Consider the following 19,204-nt stretch of genomic DNA (forward strand, 5'->3'; position numbering starts at 1 on the left):
CAGGATGAAGACGCCACCCTCCATATGATGCCCCAGGTGGAGAAGTCAGACACACCAGCGCCAGGATGCAAGATTTGGACTTGATATGAGCTGGGAGTCTTTGTCTGTCTCCCACCTTAGTGTGGGATATATAAAGCAATTTAGGTGTACGACAATCGCTATATATACATTTATTAAATATGTACAGCAGTACTAAAGAGACTCCTATTTTCTTCTGCTCCAACTAAAATATTTGGTTATGTCTCGGAGCTGAACCTATTATGGGTTAGCAGTATCTGCTATGCATATAAGTTGGTGTGCTTAGGCTTAGACTGCTATCACCTGGAGCTACCTGGGTTCCACCACTTGATAGATGTATAATGAATCGGTAGCCAGAGACTAGGCTATATCTATGTGATTATGTGAGTTATCATTGTATCTGATTGTCCTTCCATATTTCTCATATTCGGTTTAATGTTATTTACTGTGCATGGCAGCTGTAAATGACTAAGTAGGTTTCGTAGTTGCTGTCTGATGCTAACCTGACTGCATGGAAGTATACAGGGCAAGTCTTAACCACTTCCCGACCGGCGCACGCCGATGTACGTCGGCAGAATGGCACGGCTGGGCAAATGGACTTACAGGTACGTCCATTTGAATTCCCAGCCGTGCCATTGTGTGCGTGCCGCGCGCACACAATGGCACGGCTCCGTGAGTCGGGTCGCGGTTTCCGCGGACTCGATTGCTGCGGGGATACCCGCGATCGCCTCACGGAGAGGACGAACGGGGAGATGCTGATGTAAACAGCATCTCCCCGTTCTGCCTAGTGACACTGTCACTGATCACAGCTCCCTGTGATCGGGAGCGGTGATCAGTTTCGTGTCACACACAGCCCATCCCCCCTACAGTTAGAATCACTCACTAGGACATACTTAACCCCTCCCCGCCCCCTAGTGGTTAACCCCTTCACTGCCAGTGTCATTTACACAATAATCAGTGCATTTTTAATAGCACTGATCGCTGTGTAAATGACAATGGTCCCAAAAATGTGTCAAAAATGTCCGCCATAACGTCGCAGTCACAATAAAAATCGCTCATCGCCGCCATTACTAGTAAAAAAAAAAATTATTAATAAAAATGCCATAAAACTATCCCCTATTTTGTAAACGCTATAACTTTTGCGCAAACCAATCAATAAACGCTTATTGTGATTTTTTTTTTTTACCAAAAATATGTAGAAGAATACGATCAGCCTAAACTGAGGAAAAAAAATGTTTTTTTATATATTTTTGGGTGATATTTATTATAGAAAAATGTAAAAAATAATGCGTTTTTTTTCAAATTTGTCGCTCTTCTTTTGTTTATAGCGCAAAAAATAAAAATCGCAGAGGTGATCAAATACCACCAAATAAAAGCTCTATTTGTGGGAAAAAGAAGGATGTCAATTTTGTTTAAGAGCCACGTCGCACGATTGCGCAATTGTCAGTTAAAGCGACGCAGTGCCGAATCGCAAAAAGTGCTCTGGTCAGGAAGGGGGTAAAATCTTCTGGGGCTGAAGCGGTTAAAACGCCTTTTCCTAAAAGAAAAAAGGTGGTGGCCAGGGCCTCGGCATGTACCTAGTTTTTGTGAAGTAGGATTTTCCTGCCTCCCTCATTACTGACTGTACAGATCCCTATGGTGGGGAAAAGGCAAGTTTTTTTTCTTTACAGCCTTAAAGCGGAGCTCCACCTTAAACAAAAAATATTAAAAGCCAGCTGCTACAAATACTGCAGCTGCTGACTTTTAATAAATGGGCACTTACCTGTCCCAGGGTCCAGCGATGTCGGCAGCCGAAGCTGATCGATCGCTCGTCTCTTGGCTGCCCCCACCGCCATCCTCGGTCAGGGAATCAGGAAGTGAAGCGTTGCGGCTTCACTGCCCGGTTCCCTACTGCGCATTCGTGAGTCGCGCTGCGCGTCTACACTGGTCCCCGTTGTGTTGTGGGAACTGTGTGTTTCCCAGAACACAACGGGGGGCGGGCATTTGCGGCTAGATATTCCCGAAAGTGGGTGCAGATACCTGTATTATAATCCGATGAGTGGAAGTTCCACTTTAGGGTGGAACGCCGCTTTAATAGCCAAAATCCTCTTGGTGGTGCCATGCTACACAGACAGCACAGGTCTCCTCACAGGATACTCCTAGTCAACTATAATCTAATGCTCCAGGGCTCAATCCTACTGAATGGCTTAGTGACTATTCAGCAATTCCCACTATACGCTTATCCCAGACTGGTTACTTAGAATAGACCTGAGGTTCGGAATGCCTAAGCTTCGGGCTTAGGTATTGGCAATTCCTCCCCTATTTGTAAACCTATCCTAAGAGAGGAAACAAAGCCATGCTATTTTATCCTAAGCAATCCAAACAAAGTGAAGTAGCTTTTTGGTACTGTTCACAGGACCCAAGTCAGTTGCTCGGGTGTCTAAGTACACTTTAGGCAGGTGGATCCCATTCACCTGTTCTGGGCACACTGTACATAATTTTAATAGTCGAACTGCCCAGTGGATTTAGGTCACTTCTTAGGTCTTTGACCTCAGCGTGGACAGAGAATAAGTAGTTTTGCCTCAACAGCTCTACAAAGTCACCACCTGGTCTAATTTTCATACAGTGTTTTGACACATCCGGATTGCTCTGCTGTCCATTCAGGACTTGGCCTTGTGATATAGTCCCTGGAAGCAGTAGCCCACCTTAATAGTTTACTTCTATAATGTCCTCTAATGTGGTGTCCTGGAAAAAGAAATGGGAAAACTAGAATTCGTTACCTGGTAACTCCATTTCCATTAATCTTCCAGGACAGCATGGACTCCCGCCCTATATTCTGTGTTGTATTGCGTTATAATTGTATTATGTTATTCCATTAGTTGCCTTCAGTTCTTCCTTACTACTGGGGACACTAGGTGATTATGCTCTTTTTATTTGATTGTGGATGATGTGTTTCCTGTTTTAGGTGGGTGGAGCCACTATCTCATATGCTGTCCTGGAAGATTAATGGAAATGGCATTAACAGGTAACTAACTCTAGTTTTCATGCACTCATATGCTCACCTATTTGGTACGATGCCTTGTCCAGCATTTGCGCATAGATATTTGTTCCTGTGTACCATTCCGCGGACTGGGGATACCAGTGGCGGCTGGTGCTCCAAAATTTTTTTTTTTTTTGGGGGGGGGGGGGGGGGGGGTGCAAACAAACTGAAAAATTCTGAATTTTACATACGGTCACCAGTCAGTGTCCCTGATTATCCCCATACCCATTATATGATAACACTGCGCTGCACTGGTGACAGTATGTGAACAAAAAAAAATTTAATTTCTTAATTTTCCCAAAAATTGTGACAAAAAGAACAACCTCAAAAAAACTCACCATGGCTTTTACTAAATATCTTGGACTGTCTACTTTCCAAAAAGGGGTCATTTAGAGGATATTTGTACTGTCCTGTCATTTTTCGGGGTTTAAGGATTGATCAATTTTAAAATATATATCCCATAGTTTGTGGTGAATAATATAGACTGATTTGGGTTATTTTTCACCAAAAAAGTAGCAGAGGAGTTTTTGTGGAATTGTCCACAAAAACATAGGCAAAATGGCCGCCGGTCTCCATTGTCCACAAAAACACAGGCAAAATGGCCGCCGGACTATGCAATACAAATATACAGAGACAGGTAACTTGAACTACTGTCTATAAATAGCTCAGGCAAAATGGCCACCAGTAGTCCCACTGCTATTTACACAGGAAGTCGGACTTCTGTCTGCAAAATACAAACAAAATGGCCGCGGCGAACTTCCGGTCCGCGGGAAAATGGATGCCAATTGAAAATTTAACAAGGGGACACCACACACACTATATAAGGATGGGAAGACACAACACAGGTCACGCTCCCGTAGACGTCCTAACGACGAAACGCGTAGGGCGTGGCCTAATTTGTGCTTCCCAAACATCACCTCCTGTACCAGCGCTGAAGGATATTTATGACGGTTCTGACGTTTTTACCATTTCGCTTGATTTTTACTGTAAAAGTGTGAGTACCCTTTCATTTTGTGTAATAAAACCTTTTTAAAGCAATTTTACGCTATGGGCACTCCCTCTCTCTTTATATATGACATACCACGATCCTGAGCCCGCCAGCGATCGCTGTACAGTGGCGATAAAACTGTAACCGCCTACTACCCCCGCAGGGGTGAAGTGATCTGGTGAGTGGCTGCACTTTCAGAGCAAAGAGATATTATAAGTGAAGGATTATCACCACAGCACAAGAATATGGCACAAGAGACTTACTAAAGAATTTTGAAGCACGTTTGCACCTTATCTTGTCACTGTTGCCTTTTGGATTGCACCAGCACATTTGCACTTTATCCTGTTATTGTAATTTTCCTTAGGATTAGACTTCCTACACCCCCTCCCCACTTCCCCATCTCACTCGCCTCTCCCTCCCCCCCCCCCCTTTCTTCCCCCACTAGCAATATTACCTATGTAAGCATTTGAGTTAGGTCTATGTATCACCTATGACTGCATAAGATTGCAGCAGAATATTTAATTGACTCATGCACGGTATACTTGGGAATCCATATTGTATTTAATATTTGATATATGCACGGTGCACCTAAGAATTTATTTTAATCCAGTAACCTATATGGAGGTAGGAAACTAAATAGGAACAGCGCCAAACCCTTCTACCATTTTTAATGGAAAGAAAGTATATTTATGCTTTCCAAAATTTCAGTCCATTTTTGCTTAGCAAAAAAATTAAACCCCAGTGATGAGTAAATATCACCAAAAGAAAGCTCTACTTGTGTGGAAGAAATTATAAAAATATCATATGGGTACAATGTAGCATTACTGCGCAATTGTCATTCAAAATGTGACAGCGCTGAAAGCTGAAAAATTGGCCTGGGCAGGAAGGGGGGTGAAAGTGCCCGGTATTGAAGGGGTTAATTCTGTTCCATTGACAGATGGTAAACACCTGCAAATAGAATTGGGGAACTTCTGTTCTGGTCCCCCCAACATGTTCACATGCAATATATGTGATGTCACCAGGCAACCAGAGATGCTATCAGATGCAGGTAGGAGATGCTCCAATCTCCAGAGGGGTGGTGGGAATATGGGAAGTTTGTCAGGACAAAATATGGTCAGAGTTTAGGAAAAAGCTATATTGCTACACCACATAACCTGCTTGTGCAATATTCTTATTATATATATTTTTTTCAGCCAATCTGAAGAAGATGACGCATGCTAACAGAATACCAGGTTAGTAGGACATCCTCATTTGAAATAAAATATCTTGTGTTATTTGGCTAAACATTTAGTTCTGTTTTAGTCAGTTTTATGTGTGAATACTATAAATTCTTCCACAATATTCCTGTATTTCCTGGGGAATATATTTAATAATTACATTCTGAGCACTTATGGTAACAATATATTTCTAATACTATTATACTATATCATGAGTGCATGAAGAATAAAATATTTCCCTTTTCTCTCATCTAGACTTAAGTAAGGAACACAGACAGTCTATGAAAGAGAAGTTTCAGTGGATTCCAGAATATAATTCCCGTATGGGGGAGACTGTTCAGCTACAGAATAGATACACCAAAAACAATTTATTAATGATAAAGGGAGTACAGATTAAAGAGGAAAAGGAGGAAGAAATAAGGAGTTCAGGCAGAAGACCTCTACAGATCATGGAGAAGAGATCTTCTCATAAATATTCCCCAACCACAATCCAGGCCCTCTTTGACCCTGATGAAGATGGTTTCACCCCTAAGGTTGTGGTGTTACAAGGACCTGCTGGGATTGGAAAAACAATGACCTCCAAGAAGATCATGCTGGACTGGGCCTCTGGGTATCTTTACCAAGACAAATTTGATTTTTTGTTTTATCTGAGCTGTACAGAAATCAACGCCATCATTGGAAACATAAGTCTTGTGGGACTTTTATCCAGAGCCTGCAGACAATGGAGTTCAGATGACCTGGTGTCTATTCTGCAGGATCCTGGAAGTGAGAGAAAACTTCTCTTTATACTTGATGGGTTTGATGAACTGAGGTGGACTCTGGAGGAGAAATCTGAGGTTTGTCATGACATTTTTATGGAAACCCACAAAGAAAGAATTCTCCAAAGTTTGCTCAGGAGACAGGTTCTCCCACAATCCTCTCTGATCATCACCACAAGGTCACTGGCTATACAGAAACTCAACACATTCATCAATGATTATCGCAATGTGGAAATCCAGGGATTTACAAGGGAGGATTGTGAGGAGTATGTTCATAAATTCTTTGGAAATAAAGAAAATGCAGATAAAGTTCTCGGTATAATAAAAGACCATGAACTTTTGTACGCCATGTGTGCTGTCCCCATCACATGCTGGATTTTGTGCACTGTATTAAAACCAGAAATACAAAAAGATTTGGGTTCCATTCGCTATACAACTGTGACTTCAATATACCGCCTCTATCTGGAGGTTTTAATAACATTTCATGCAAGAAAAGGCCAGCCTGTGGACTGGACACCCCAGGCACTACACACCTTCTTGAAGAACCTTTGTGCACTGGCAAATGAGGGAGTTTTGAACAATCAAATTTTCTTTAAAGAAGAAGATCTAAAAAGACATAAACTTTCTCTGTCTGAGGTGAAGTCTATGTTTCTGAATGAAAACCTCTTTTATTGGAGCGTCCGCACCGAGACCTGCTACAGCTTCATCCACCAGAGTGTACAGGAGTTCTTTGCTGCTCTGTATTATGTGCTGGGTTTTGGAAAAGAGGAAGGAATCTCTGGAGCGAGAGAGCAACGTTCCCTCCCGGAGATCTGTAAAGGGCAGTCACTCAGAGCTTTAAGTTCACAATACCCTCATTTAGCATTAGCTGTCCAATTCCTGTTTGGTCTCTTAAATGAAAATCAAGTTAAGACATTCTCAGAGATCACAGGTATCAACATCTCACTCCGAGTGAAGTCTGCAATAAAAGAATGGACTGTGAAGGACTTTGATGGAAGTTCTCCTATTCATGCTATTGTCTGTCTGTATGAGACTCAGGATGAGGACTTCATAGGATCAATCTTGTCTGGGTGTTCACATTTGAGGGTGGACGGCTCACTGTCACACTACTTGTGGAGGGACAGTAATTATTCTAAGAAGCTGAGCTATTGCTTGAAGACTTTAAAGAGTGAAAGATTTCAGAATCTACGTTTTGAATGGCTTACAGTAGATCCCGAGTGCCAGAAAAATATATCCCCATTATTACACAGATGTCAGACAGTTTGGTAAGTGAGTGTATTTATTTCCTAACTGAAATCAGTAGAAGTCAGCAGAGTATTAGGACTTTATAGGCTGTAATAGGCAGGAGTGTGGCAGTGATGATTGGATATTTTCTCCATGTACTTGTTCGAAACCTAGAAAGGCGATGGAAAAAAAAAGACCAAGCGGTCCATCAAGTCTGCCCGTGTCTTATTTTTTTTGCTTTGTTTTTGCTGCTGTTATCTGACTTTCCCATGATCCCCCTGTTACAGGGAGGGAAAAAAGTATTTGAACCCCTGCTGATTTTTGCCTGACATTTGCTCACTGACCAAGAAATGATCAGTCTATAATTTTAATGGTAGGTTTATTTTAACAGCGAGAGACAGAATAATAACAAAAATATCATTTCAAAAAAGTTATAAATTGATTTGCTTATTAATGAATGAATTAAGTATTTGATCCCCTATCAATCAGTAAGATTTCTGGCTCCCAGGTGTCTTCTATACAGGTAACGAGCTAAGATTAGGAGCACTTTCTTAAAGGGAGTGCTTCTAATCTCAGCTTGTTACCTGAATAAAAGACACCTGTCCACGGAATCAATCAGATTCCAATCTCTCCACCATGGCCAAGACCAAAGAACTGTCCAAGGATGTCGGGGACAAGATTGTAGACCTACACAAGGCTGGAATTGGCTACAATACCATTGCCAACCAGCTTGGTGAGAGGATGACAACCATTGGTGCGATTATTTGCACATGGAAGAAACCCAAAATAACTGTCAATCTTCCTCGGTCTGGGACTCCATGCAAGTTCTCACCTCGTGGAGTTTCAATGATCATGAGAACGGTGAGGAATCAGCCCAGAACTACACGGGAGAATCTTGTCAATGATCTTAAGGCAGCTGGGACTATAGTCACCAAGAAAACAATTGGTAACACACTACGTCGTGAAGGACTGAAATCCTGCAGCGCCCGCAAGGTCCCCCTGCTCAAGAAAGCACATGTACAGGCTGAAGTCTGCTAATGAAGATCTGAATGATTCAGAGGAGAACTGGGTGAAAGTGTTGTGGTCAGATGAGACCAAAATCGAGCTCTTTGGCATCAACCCAACTTGCCGTGTTTGGAGGAAGAGGAATGCTGCTTAGCGCCCCAAGAACACCATCCCCACCGTCATACATGGAGGTGTAAACATTATGCTTTGTGGGTGTTTTTCTGCTAAGGGGACAGGACAACTTCATAGCATCAAAGGGACGATGAACCGTCAGATCTTGGGTGAGAACCTCCTTCCCACAGCCAGGGCATCGAAAATGGGTCGTGGATGGGTATTCCAGCACGACAATGACCCAAAACACACGGCCAAGGCAACAAGGGAGTGGCTCAAGAAGAAGCACATTAAGGTCCTGTAGTGGCCTAGCCAGTCTCCAGACCTTAGTCCCATAGAAAATATGTGGAGGGAGCTGAAGGTTCGAGTTACCAAACATCAGCCTGGAAACCTTAATGACTTGAAGAGGATCTGCAAAGAGGACAAAATCCCTCCTGAGATGTGTGCAAACCTGGTGGCCAACTACAAGAAATGTCCGACCTCTTTAATTGCCAACAAGGGTTTCTCCACCAACTACTAAGTCATGTTTTGCGAAGGGGTCAAATATCTTTTTCACTCATTAAAATGCAAATCAATTTATAACTTTTTTTGAAATGCGTTTTTTCTGGATATTTTTGTTGTTATTCTGTCTTTCACTGTTATAATAAACCGACCATTAAAACTATAGACTGATCATTTCTTTGTCACGTACAAAATCAGCAGTCGATCAAATACTTTTTTCCCCTCACTGTATGTAGGAACATAGCAACCCCCTCTTACTCGCTCCACAGAAGAACAAGGGACTGTGGACCATGGGATGTGTAGTGTGTATAGAGCAATGTACAGGACTACAGCCAACATGCACTGCTTGTTACAAGCAAAGGAAGTGAATAAATCTGATAAGTAAAACTAATATGGGTGTGCCACATCCCAAAGAAAGTATCAACAAAGAGAGGAAACCCCTAGAGTGGGACTTTAAAAGCACTACCACACAGAATATAAAGTATTGAAATTGCAACATTACATATTATATCCTTGTTTATGTGCATTATTTACATGTTTTTTCAAATAAATACTCTATTTAATTCCAATACTTTATATTCTGTGTGGTAGTGCTTCTAAAGTCCCACTCTAGGGGTTTCCTCTCTTTGTTAACCAAGGAAGTGAGGGCGAATAAAAGAGCTTCAGGAGCTCACAGAGGGCATTATTACAGCATCAAAGTGAAATAGTTTAGGCTCCATTAAAACCTGGGCGATTCCAGAATTGTGGCAAATCGCAAAGCCGTCACCCAAAAGATGCTCCTGCTCCTTTTTGAGCGACAAGCTTTATGCATTGCGATTTTGCTACAATTTTCCTGCGACAAAAGTGGCAAAACCGCATTGCGATTGGGGTGTCATTACAAAGTAATGGCATCGCAAACGTGTCCCGATTCTGCCCCCGGCTCCAGAACACACAATAAAAATTGCAGAGGTGATCAAATACCACCAAAAGAAAGCTCTATTTGTGGAAATAAAAAAGGACGACAATTTTATTTGGGTACGTCACACGACCGCGCAATTTTCAGTTAAAGCGACGCAGTGCCATATCACCAAAAAAAGTAAACTTCACACTCAATCACGAAAAAATATTTTTTACACAGTAAACAATGTAAAGTTTTTGAATAATAGTAAGAAATGAATACTGAGCTTTCAAAGATAGTAAATGGTAACTTACCCTTGTTCCAGAACATGTGCTGTGAGGTAAGTACAGTGAGGTTGGAAGGAATATGTCAGCCGAGGACTTCTACGAAATATACAGTTGGAAGTAAAAGGTGAGGTGATTGTGGTTACCCTAATAAAGTCCTCTCAGATCAGACCCAATTTCTTCAACTTCAAACCCTAAATCCGCCCCAATTCCTGCACCTTCACCCATCCGATCACCCCAATTCCTGCACCTTCACCCCTCCAATCACCCCAATTCCTGCACCTTCACCCCTCCGATCACCCCAATTCCTGCACCTTCACCCCTCCAATCACCCCAATTCCTGCACCTTCACCCATCCGATCACCCCAATTCCTGCACCTTCACCCCTCAGATCACCCCAATTCCTGCACCCTCACCCTTTCGATCACCCCAATGCCTGCACTTTTGTACCTCATATCACCCCAGATTCCTGCCCCTTCCCGCATCAGATCACCCAATTTCTTCATCTTCACCCCTCAGATCACCCCAATTCCTGCACCTACACCCCTCAGATCACCCCAATTCCTGCACCTACACCCCTCAGATCACCCCAATTCCTGCACCTTCACCCCTCAGATCACCCCAATTCCTGCACCTTCACAGCTGAGGTCCCCCTATTCCTGCACCTTCACACATCAGATCACCCCAATTCCTGCACCTTCACATCTCAGATCACCCCAATTCCTGCACCTTCACCCCTTAGATCAGCCCAATTCCTGCACCTTCACCCCTCAGATCACCCCAATTACTGCACCTTCACCCCTCAGATCACCCCAATTCCTGCACCTTCACCCCTCAGATCACCCCAATTACTGCACCTTCACCCCTCAGATCACCCCATTTCCTGCACCTTCACCCCTCAGATCACCCCAATTCCTGCACCTTCACACCTCAGATTACCCCAATTCTTGCACCTTCACCCCTCCGATCGCCCCAATGCCTGCACTTTTGTACCTCACATCACCCCAGATTCCTGCACCTTCCCACATCAGATCACCCAACTTCTGCATCTTCACCCCTCAGATCACCCCAATTCCTGCACCTTCACACATCAGATCACCCCAATTCCTGCACCTTCACCCCTCAGATCACCCCAATTCCTGCACCTTCACATCTCAGATTACCCCAATTCTTGCATCTTCACCCCTCCGATCACCCCAATGCCTGCACTTTTGTACCTCATATCACCCCAGATTCCTGCCCCTTTCCCACATCAGATCACCCAATTCCTGCACCTTCACACCTCAGATCACCCCAATTCTTGCACCTTCACCCCACAGATGACCCAAAACTTGCACCTTCACCCCTCAGATCACCCGAATTCCTGCACCTTCACACCTCGGATCACCCCAATTCCTGCACCTTCACCCCTCAGATCACCCCAATTCCTGCACCTTCACAATCAGATCACCCCAATTCCTGCACCTTCACACCTCAGATCAGCCCAATTCCTGCACCTTCACACTTCAGATCACCCCAACTCCTGACCCTTCAGAGTACTAGATTGGGGTGATTGGCGCTGTTCGACTGGGTCCACTATGATGTACACAAAAATATTTGTGTGAAATAAAAAATAAAAAATTATATGTATATAAAAGTAGAATAAATTCCAAACGTGTAGACAAAATTTATGTGCATGTATAAAAAACCTGACCACAATCTATAAGGTGTGGTGTGTAGTACCACATAGAATGCAAACACTGAAAAAATTGAGTGGTAAAAATTAATTCATCCCAAAAAAGGTGAATTTATAAATATGAAGATAATTAATATAAACATTAATTAAAAATTATTTGAGAAACACTTATTGGTAAAATCCTTTGCTGATAAATACACACAATAGTGCTAAACCACATTAGTAAAACTCCTTTGCTCATATGTACACACAATAGTGCTTAAAACATAAGAAGTGAGTGATCAGTTCATAAAACAAGTGTCCCCAAAAAAGAAATTCCATAAAAAGTTCTCCTTAAGTGCAGTAATGTGTCTCTTCATTCACATGACAATATTCCTGGTGTGGTAAGTGCTCCCAGCCTTCCAAAGGACCCCCACTTGTGCCCTCACTCACCGGAAAGATTCACCCCTGCAGGGATATCAAGCCCGTAAACTGTATCCAGCAGTAATGGTCCGTGGTGACAATCCTCCGTTCTCCTCTCCTTATCTGATGTCCCGACCACCTCCAATCACTCCTCGGAATCAACATCCATATGTATTGAAACAAATATAAATCCCATAGTGTAAATCCGAAAAAACTCTTCTTTATTGCAAACAGGTAGATTAAAAAGGAGCTCACAGTGCTCCGCTGACTGATACAGAGTCAATGTATGGGAAGTGCAGCGCGTTGTAACGTGCGTTCCACCGCCTGCTAACTAAACCCGAAAATCGACTAACAAAGGGAAAGACGTATGCGTATCACGTGGCCACGACTTACGCGTTTCGTCATCAAGACGTCACTGCCTCAGATGACGTCTTGATGACGAAACGCGTCACACCGCACCTTATAGATTGTGGTCAGGTTTTTTATACATGCACATAAATTCTGTCTACACGTTTGGATTTTTTTCCACTTTTATATACATATCATTTTTTATTTTTTATTTCACACTCATATTTTTGTGTACATCATAGTGGACCCAGTGGAACAGCGCCAATCACCCCAATCTAGTACTCTATTTTTTAGAATTTCACCTAGGTGTTATTCTGTGCTGGGGGGGCTGCAGTTCCTTTATTTCCTAAGCGCGGAACTATTTGTTTCTTATCCTGCCCCTTCAGGTTACATTTGCATGGATGTTTAGCTACGGTGTGAATGGCAGCGGCAAGACTCTGCTGATTGCTGCTGCTGTTTTTGACATCAGTGAGCAGCTAGTTGCGGCTGCCCAGCCTGTACAGTACACTTTTATGACAAGTTGCCGGTGGCCGTAGCTATTTGTGGCTGTTCACACAACCAGCAATAACCTGTGGTGAGCGATGCTGGGCATCACACAAAGTGTGCATCGAGCAGCCATCTCTGCTGGTAATCACTGGCTGTGCAGACAAGAGTAACTGCAGCCCCTAGTAACCTGTAATTATAGTTTACTAAACAGACTCAGGGGCTGCAGATTGCTTCTGTTTTTGAGTGAGCAGCTATCAGCAGAGTCTTGCTGCTGCCATTCACACTGTAGCTAAACATCTATGCGAATGTAGCCTAAATTAGTACTTCTTATTATCTGTTATGTCAGAAAAGCCTTTAAAAAGTGGTAGTAAACCGCTGCAAAAGAAAAACAAAAGAAAAACGTTCCCCTGTAAGGTAAAAGGCATAAGGTAGGGTACATCGCATACTAGCACATTATGCGAGACTTGCCTTAAAACGAAGCCTTCCAGTGGTGCAATGTTACCACTGACATGGCTTCCATCTTCACCCCGTCTTCCTTCTAGGTTCGCGGCCTCCGGCTACATAAGTGGCTGTATCCACAATGGCGTCACTCCCGCTCATACACACGGGAGCCCTCATTTACAACGCGAGCTCTGAAAGTCCAGCACGGTATGCCAGACCTTTCCCGCGCATGCGCCAGTGATGTCACTGGCTGCATGCAGGTTGAATATCTCCTAAACCTTGCAGGTTTGGGAGATATTCACTGTACCTACAGGTAAACCTTATTATAGTTAAAAAAAAAGTCAGTTTACAACCACTTTAAAACCCTCCTCCCTCCACATTAAATCCTCCATTACATTTAGGTACTCATAAAAGATTGTTTTGGAAGGGGGTTAAAAGCCATTTGCAGAGGAACTTCTCTGGTTGTAATGGCATCCAAGCTGAGCCAACATGGCTGAGAAAGAGGGAACTGACACTTGTGGGAATAGAGATGGGCGGGAATAGAGATGGACGGGCACAAGCCGCTCTTAAATTAGCAGCGCAGAAACCGAAGCTTGCTACGGGACAACTCTGTGAATGTCCTTGAGTGGCCCAGCCAGAGCCCAGACTTGAACCTGACTGAACATCTCTGAAAAAATAGCTGTGCACTGAGGCTCCTCAACCTGATGGAGCTTGAGAGGTCCTGCAAAGAAGAATGGGAGAAACTGCCCAAAACTAGGTGTGCCGAGCTTGTAATTGGTGCCAAAAAAGCTTCACCAAAATATTGAGCAAAGGCTGTGATAGTTATGTACATGGGAGGAGCCTGTGATACTTATGTACATGGGAGGAGTCTGTGATACTTATGTACATGGGAGGAGTCTGTGATACTTATTTACATGGGAGGAGCCTGTGATATATATGTACATAGGAGGAGCCTGTGATACTTATGTACATGGGAGGAGCCTGTGATACTTATGTACATGGGAGGAGTCTGTGATACTTATTTACATGGGAGGAGCCTGTGATACTTATGTATGTAGCGCTGGTAGATTTTTATCTAACGCTGATAGGTAAATTGGCTTGGCTGACGTTGCGTGTAGTTCCACATTGTGCCGGTAGGTGTCGTTGTCACCATCGGCAGGTGTTGGAAAAGCAACGTGTTGAAGCGGATGAGTGCTCCTCTGTCCCGGAGATAACTCGGTGGAGGTGGTCCTCCGAGTTGCATTCTGGGACAGGGTATTTATGGGAGAGACGCCATGTTTTAGGGGTCGTTTTCAGCCACCTGCTGGCCCTCCTGGCCGACAGGTATGCACTAGGAATACCACCTCGTGGTCCTCCATTCCGGAGGCCCACGTTGCTGCGGCATGTGGGTGGGCCCAGAAGCCTGTCTGGGGCCTACCACAGCAGCAGAGGAATGGTCCTGAGCTGTCTATCCTGAGTGAAGAAGCAGGACAGCCGAGAAGATCCCAGGGGAGGACCCGTCATGGAAGGATCATGCAGAATGCTGGTCTGGAGAGGGGCCTGGTGACTCGGTTGGAGGATGCATTCCGAAGTAATCTTACAGTATAGTACTGCCGGGTTGGCTTAAAGGTTCAAGTACTGTATCTGATGTTCACCACAAACCAATACATCCTGTGGCAGAGGATTGTACGGGTTTTATTCCAAACAAGTCTGTGGCAGAGACTTTTGTTCGTGCTGCGTACTGGCTGCTAGGCAAGTGAGAGATGTCTATCCAGGCAAAGATTAAATCCTACAAAAAGGGGAGACTATTCAACTACAAGTGTTTAATTGCAAAGAATGTTCTGAAGAATACTACAGAAAGGTATTTGAGCTTCCCTGCAGCTTTCCTTCTACCTCTTTCCTGCTACTTTCCTTGTTCGTTTATTAAGGCATTGGAAAACCTACTCAAGTGTTTGGTGCTTATATCGTCCGGAAGGTAAACTCAACGGAACCCTAGACCCCGTGCCGGTGAAACAGAGGTATCGAGAGTGAAGGTAACAGCCCGCTTAAACCAGCAGCTCCACCGAGTTATTGCTACATGTACATGGGAGGAGCCTGTGATACTTATGTACATGGGAGGAGCATGTGATAACTTATGTACATGGGAGGAGCCTGTGATACCTATGTACATGGGAGGAGCCTGTGATACTTATGTACATGGGAGGAGCCTGTGATACTTATGTACATGGGAGGAGCCTGTGATACTTATGTACATGGGAGGAGCCTGTGATACTTATGTACATGGGAGGAGCCTGTGATACTTATGTACATGGGAGGAGCCTGTGATACTTATGTACATGGGAGGAGCCTGTGATACTTATGTACATGGGAGGAGCCTGTGATACTTATGTACATGGGAGGAGCCTGTGATACTAATATACATGGGATTTTGTTGTTTTTTTATTAATAAATTTGCAAATGATTTCAAACAAACTTTTTTCATGTTGTCATTATGGGGAATTGTTTGTAGAATTTTGAGGAAAGTAATGAATTTAATCCATTTTGGAATAAGACTGTAACATAACAAAATGTGGAAAAAGTAAAGTGCTGTGAATACTTTCCGGATGCACTTTAGGTAGGATTGGTTTATGTGAACCTTAAAGTGTCTACAAACTGGTGTATATATACTAAAATTGTTATTTATTTATTTTTTTACTAGTAATGGTGGAGATCAATGACTTGCGGCGGGACTGCGATATTGCGGCAGCCAATCTGACACTAACTAACACTTTGTGGGAACCAGTGACACCAATACAATGATCAGTGCTAAAAACATGCACTGTCACTGTACTAATGACACTGGCTGGAAAGGGGTTAACATCTAGGGCCATCAAAGGGTTAAATGTGTGCCTAACCAGTGTTTTGGTGTACACCATGTGCTGTTTTTACAAGACATGGATTCTAGTCCCTGCTTTTCAGGAACACAGAATCCATCCCTTCCCCTGTCGGAATGGCGATCTGCCTTGCTTTACATAGGCAGATCAGCGTTCTGTGTTCTTTACTGACGATTGGCGGGTGCCGGATACCCCCAGCTTCTGCTGTGAACATTCAAAGCAGAAGCTGCATGCGCGTGTGCCCCCTGCAGGCGGTAATGCCAAAACACACACACATATACATACATATATATATGCACACGCACACGCACAGCTGCCGTCCTGTAGCAGTAAAACTGTGGTCAAAGAGTAACTCCACTTTTGTTGAGAAAAGCCCCTCCCCCCTCTGGGTGATCTCTGTACATTGCAAGGATTGTAACAAACTTTGTTGCAGATTCCGACCTTCTGTTAATCTGAAGAAATAGCTGTTTGTTTCTCTTTGTCCATGTGCTCAGTGAGTCTGTATAGGAGTGATTTCATAATTATCAATCAGCTGCTGCACCTGCAGGGCTCTAATGAGGAAAGTTGCTGGGCCTGTGTCCCTTTAGACGTGTTCCTATTGGGAGTATCTCACCAAGGCAGGGGATGCCAGAAAACTGACTTAGTGCAGACTTCTGAGAAAATCAGTGAGCCAATCACACAAGCAGGAAATGATGTTTCTGGGGGGGTGTTCTGTACACATTCTGTGTATGGAACACCTCCAGGCGGCCATATTGCCTTTTACAGAAAATTACAGCGGCTGCAGATTGAAAAGGATAGGGAATTTTTTTATAACATTCAATTACAATATGACTTATGTCTCAATTGTACACGATATAGTATTTTCTCTTGAATTTTTATTTTCTTTCCCTATGAAAGTGGAGTTACCCTTTAACTCCTTCTTGCCTAAGCCCCTTTTCTGACATTTGTTGCTTACAAGTTATAATCCGTATTTTTTGCTAGAAAATGACTTAGAACCCCCAAAAATTATCTGTCTGTCTGTCTGTCTGTCTATATCATATATATATATATATATATATATATATATATATATATACCGTATTTATCGGCGTATAACACACACTTTTTTCCCCTTAAAATCAGGGGAAAATAGTGGGTGCATGTTATACGCCGATCCCCTGCTAATTGTGATCTATCGGCGGCGATCGCCGCCGACATTCACATAGCGTGTCGTTTTAAATATGGCGCCGCGGAGTTCGGAGGGACTCGGCGGAGCTGAACGAGCGCCGCCGAAATCACAGTGACTGCTCGGAGCCGAGATACACATAGTCGAGTGTATTCGGCTCTTTCCGGCGCCTCTCACAGTCATGCCCAGTCACGCCATTGGACCTGTGTTATGTCCATCATAGGGCGGGACTGGGTGGGACTGTGAGCGGCGCCGGAAAGAGCCGAATACACTCGACTATGTGTATCTCGGCGGCGTTCGTTCAGCTCCGCCGAGTCCCTCCGAACTCCGCGGCGCCATATTTAAAACTACATGAAGCTATGTATATGTCGGCGGTTGCGGCGGCAAGAATGGACACTGGGGGCAAGGCTGCACTGACCACTGGGGCAAAGCTGCACTGGGGCAAAGCTGCACTGACAAGGCTGCACTGGGGCAAAGCTGCACTGACAAGACTGCACTGGGGCAAAGCTGCACTGACAAGGCTGCAATGGACACTGATGAGGCTGCATTGATGGGCATTTTAATGTAAGGTTTTTTTTTCCTTAAACTTCCCTCCTAAAAGTTTTTTTCCTTAAAATTCTCTCCTAAACTTGGGGTGCGTGTTATACGCCGGCGCGTGTTATACGCCGATAAATACGGTATATGTATATATATATATATATATATATATATATAAACAAAATAGTACAAAAGTCCACAAGTACTATCATTTACTACAGCATTCGGAAGTAACGTTCTGTACGTTCCATGACCAGGAAGTGCTGTTTGGCAGTAGCGGTGGGCGCCGTCTTCCTACAGCACGAGAATTTGACCTTCTCTTGAGCGGTGGATAGCACTATCGAGCTTAACCATTTTAATACAATTGGAATATCTTTTTTATGGAAAACCTCAAGTGTTTAAATAAAGAAAGAAAAACGGGATTACACTATCGTGAGTTTTCTTTTAACTCGAGTTCTAATGGGAGATAATAATACTGACGCTATCCATGATGTGGAGAACAAGTGGATGACTGATATATCAAGGTCTGATGAACTCAACCCTCTGGTGAGTGAGAACCCCGAAGGGGTGTGTGGCACACAGTGTAAGGAGACAGAAGTGTAGAGCACATCATCTTATTAGGAACACCACTTCGGCTCATCTGGACTTTTGATACACCATCTGTCTTCTACCTATTTCTCTTATGAACATTATTATAAGAAAGTCAGTCACGATAGAGAAAGTGACGATAGCGCTGCTGTAGTAAATGATAGTATTTACTGAAAGTACTTGTGGACTTTATTACTATTTTTTGTTTTATATGTAATTTTGCATGATTATTGCTTTTAAGCGGCTGCTAATGGTTTAAAGTTTAAAAGTTTTAAAATTGTGGAAAACCTATACAGATTTTAAAACTGTGAGTGATCGTTGTAGGTACTATAATCATTTAAATGCTCTAACTTGTATTGGAGCCTGTCGTTTGGGAACCTCTTCTTACTCCATAGCGCTGAGATAGTGAAAAAGAAGGCCAGAGACTTCACTATATATTTTGAGATATATATATATATATATATATATATATATATATATATATATATATATATATATATATATATATATATATATATATTTTAGCAGAGACCCTAGAGAATGAAATGGCAATTGTTGCAATATTTTATGTCACATTGTATCTACGCAGTAGTCTGTAAAACGCAATTTTTTGGAGAAAAAATACACTTTCATGAATAAAAAAAAACCAAAACAAAACAGTAAAGTTATCCCAATTATTTTGTATAATATGAAAGATGATGTTACGCA

General features: G+C 43.1%; 1 protein-coding gene across 2 annotated transcripts in view; it reads left to right on the top strand.

Moving 5' to 3' along the window:
• The window catches only part of LOC141144047 (NACHT, LRR and PYD domains-containing protein 12-like), a 202,045-nt gene that overhangs the window by 58,017 nt on the left and 124,824 nt on the right, over positions 1–19,204 (top strand). For both annotated transcript variants that reach the window (XM_073629392.1, XM_073629391.1), the window contains exons 6-7: positions 5,219–5,257; positions 5,498–7,265. In XM_073629392.1, coding sequence (XP_073485493.1) covers positions 5,219–5,257; positions 5,498–7,265 — 1,807 coding nt within the window. The remainder of the gene's footprint in view (positions 1–5,218; positions 5,258–5,497; positions 7,266–19,204) is intronic.

The sequence above is a fragment of the Aquarana catesbeiana genome, linkage group LG05, assembly GCF_042186555.1.
Source record: "Aquarana catesbeiana isolate 2022-GZ linkage group LG05, ASM4218655v1, whole genome shotgun sequence".
NCBI classification, from domain to species: Eukaryota; Metazoa; Chordata; class Amphibia; order Anura; family Ranidae; genus Aquarana; species Aquarana catesbeiana.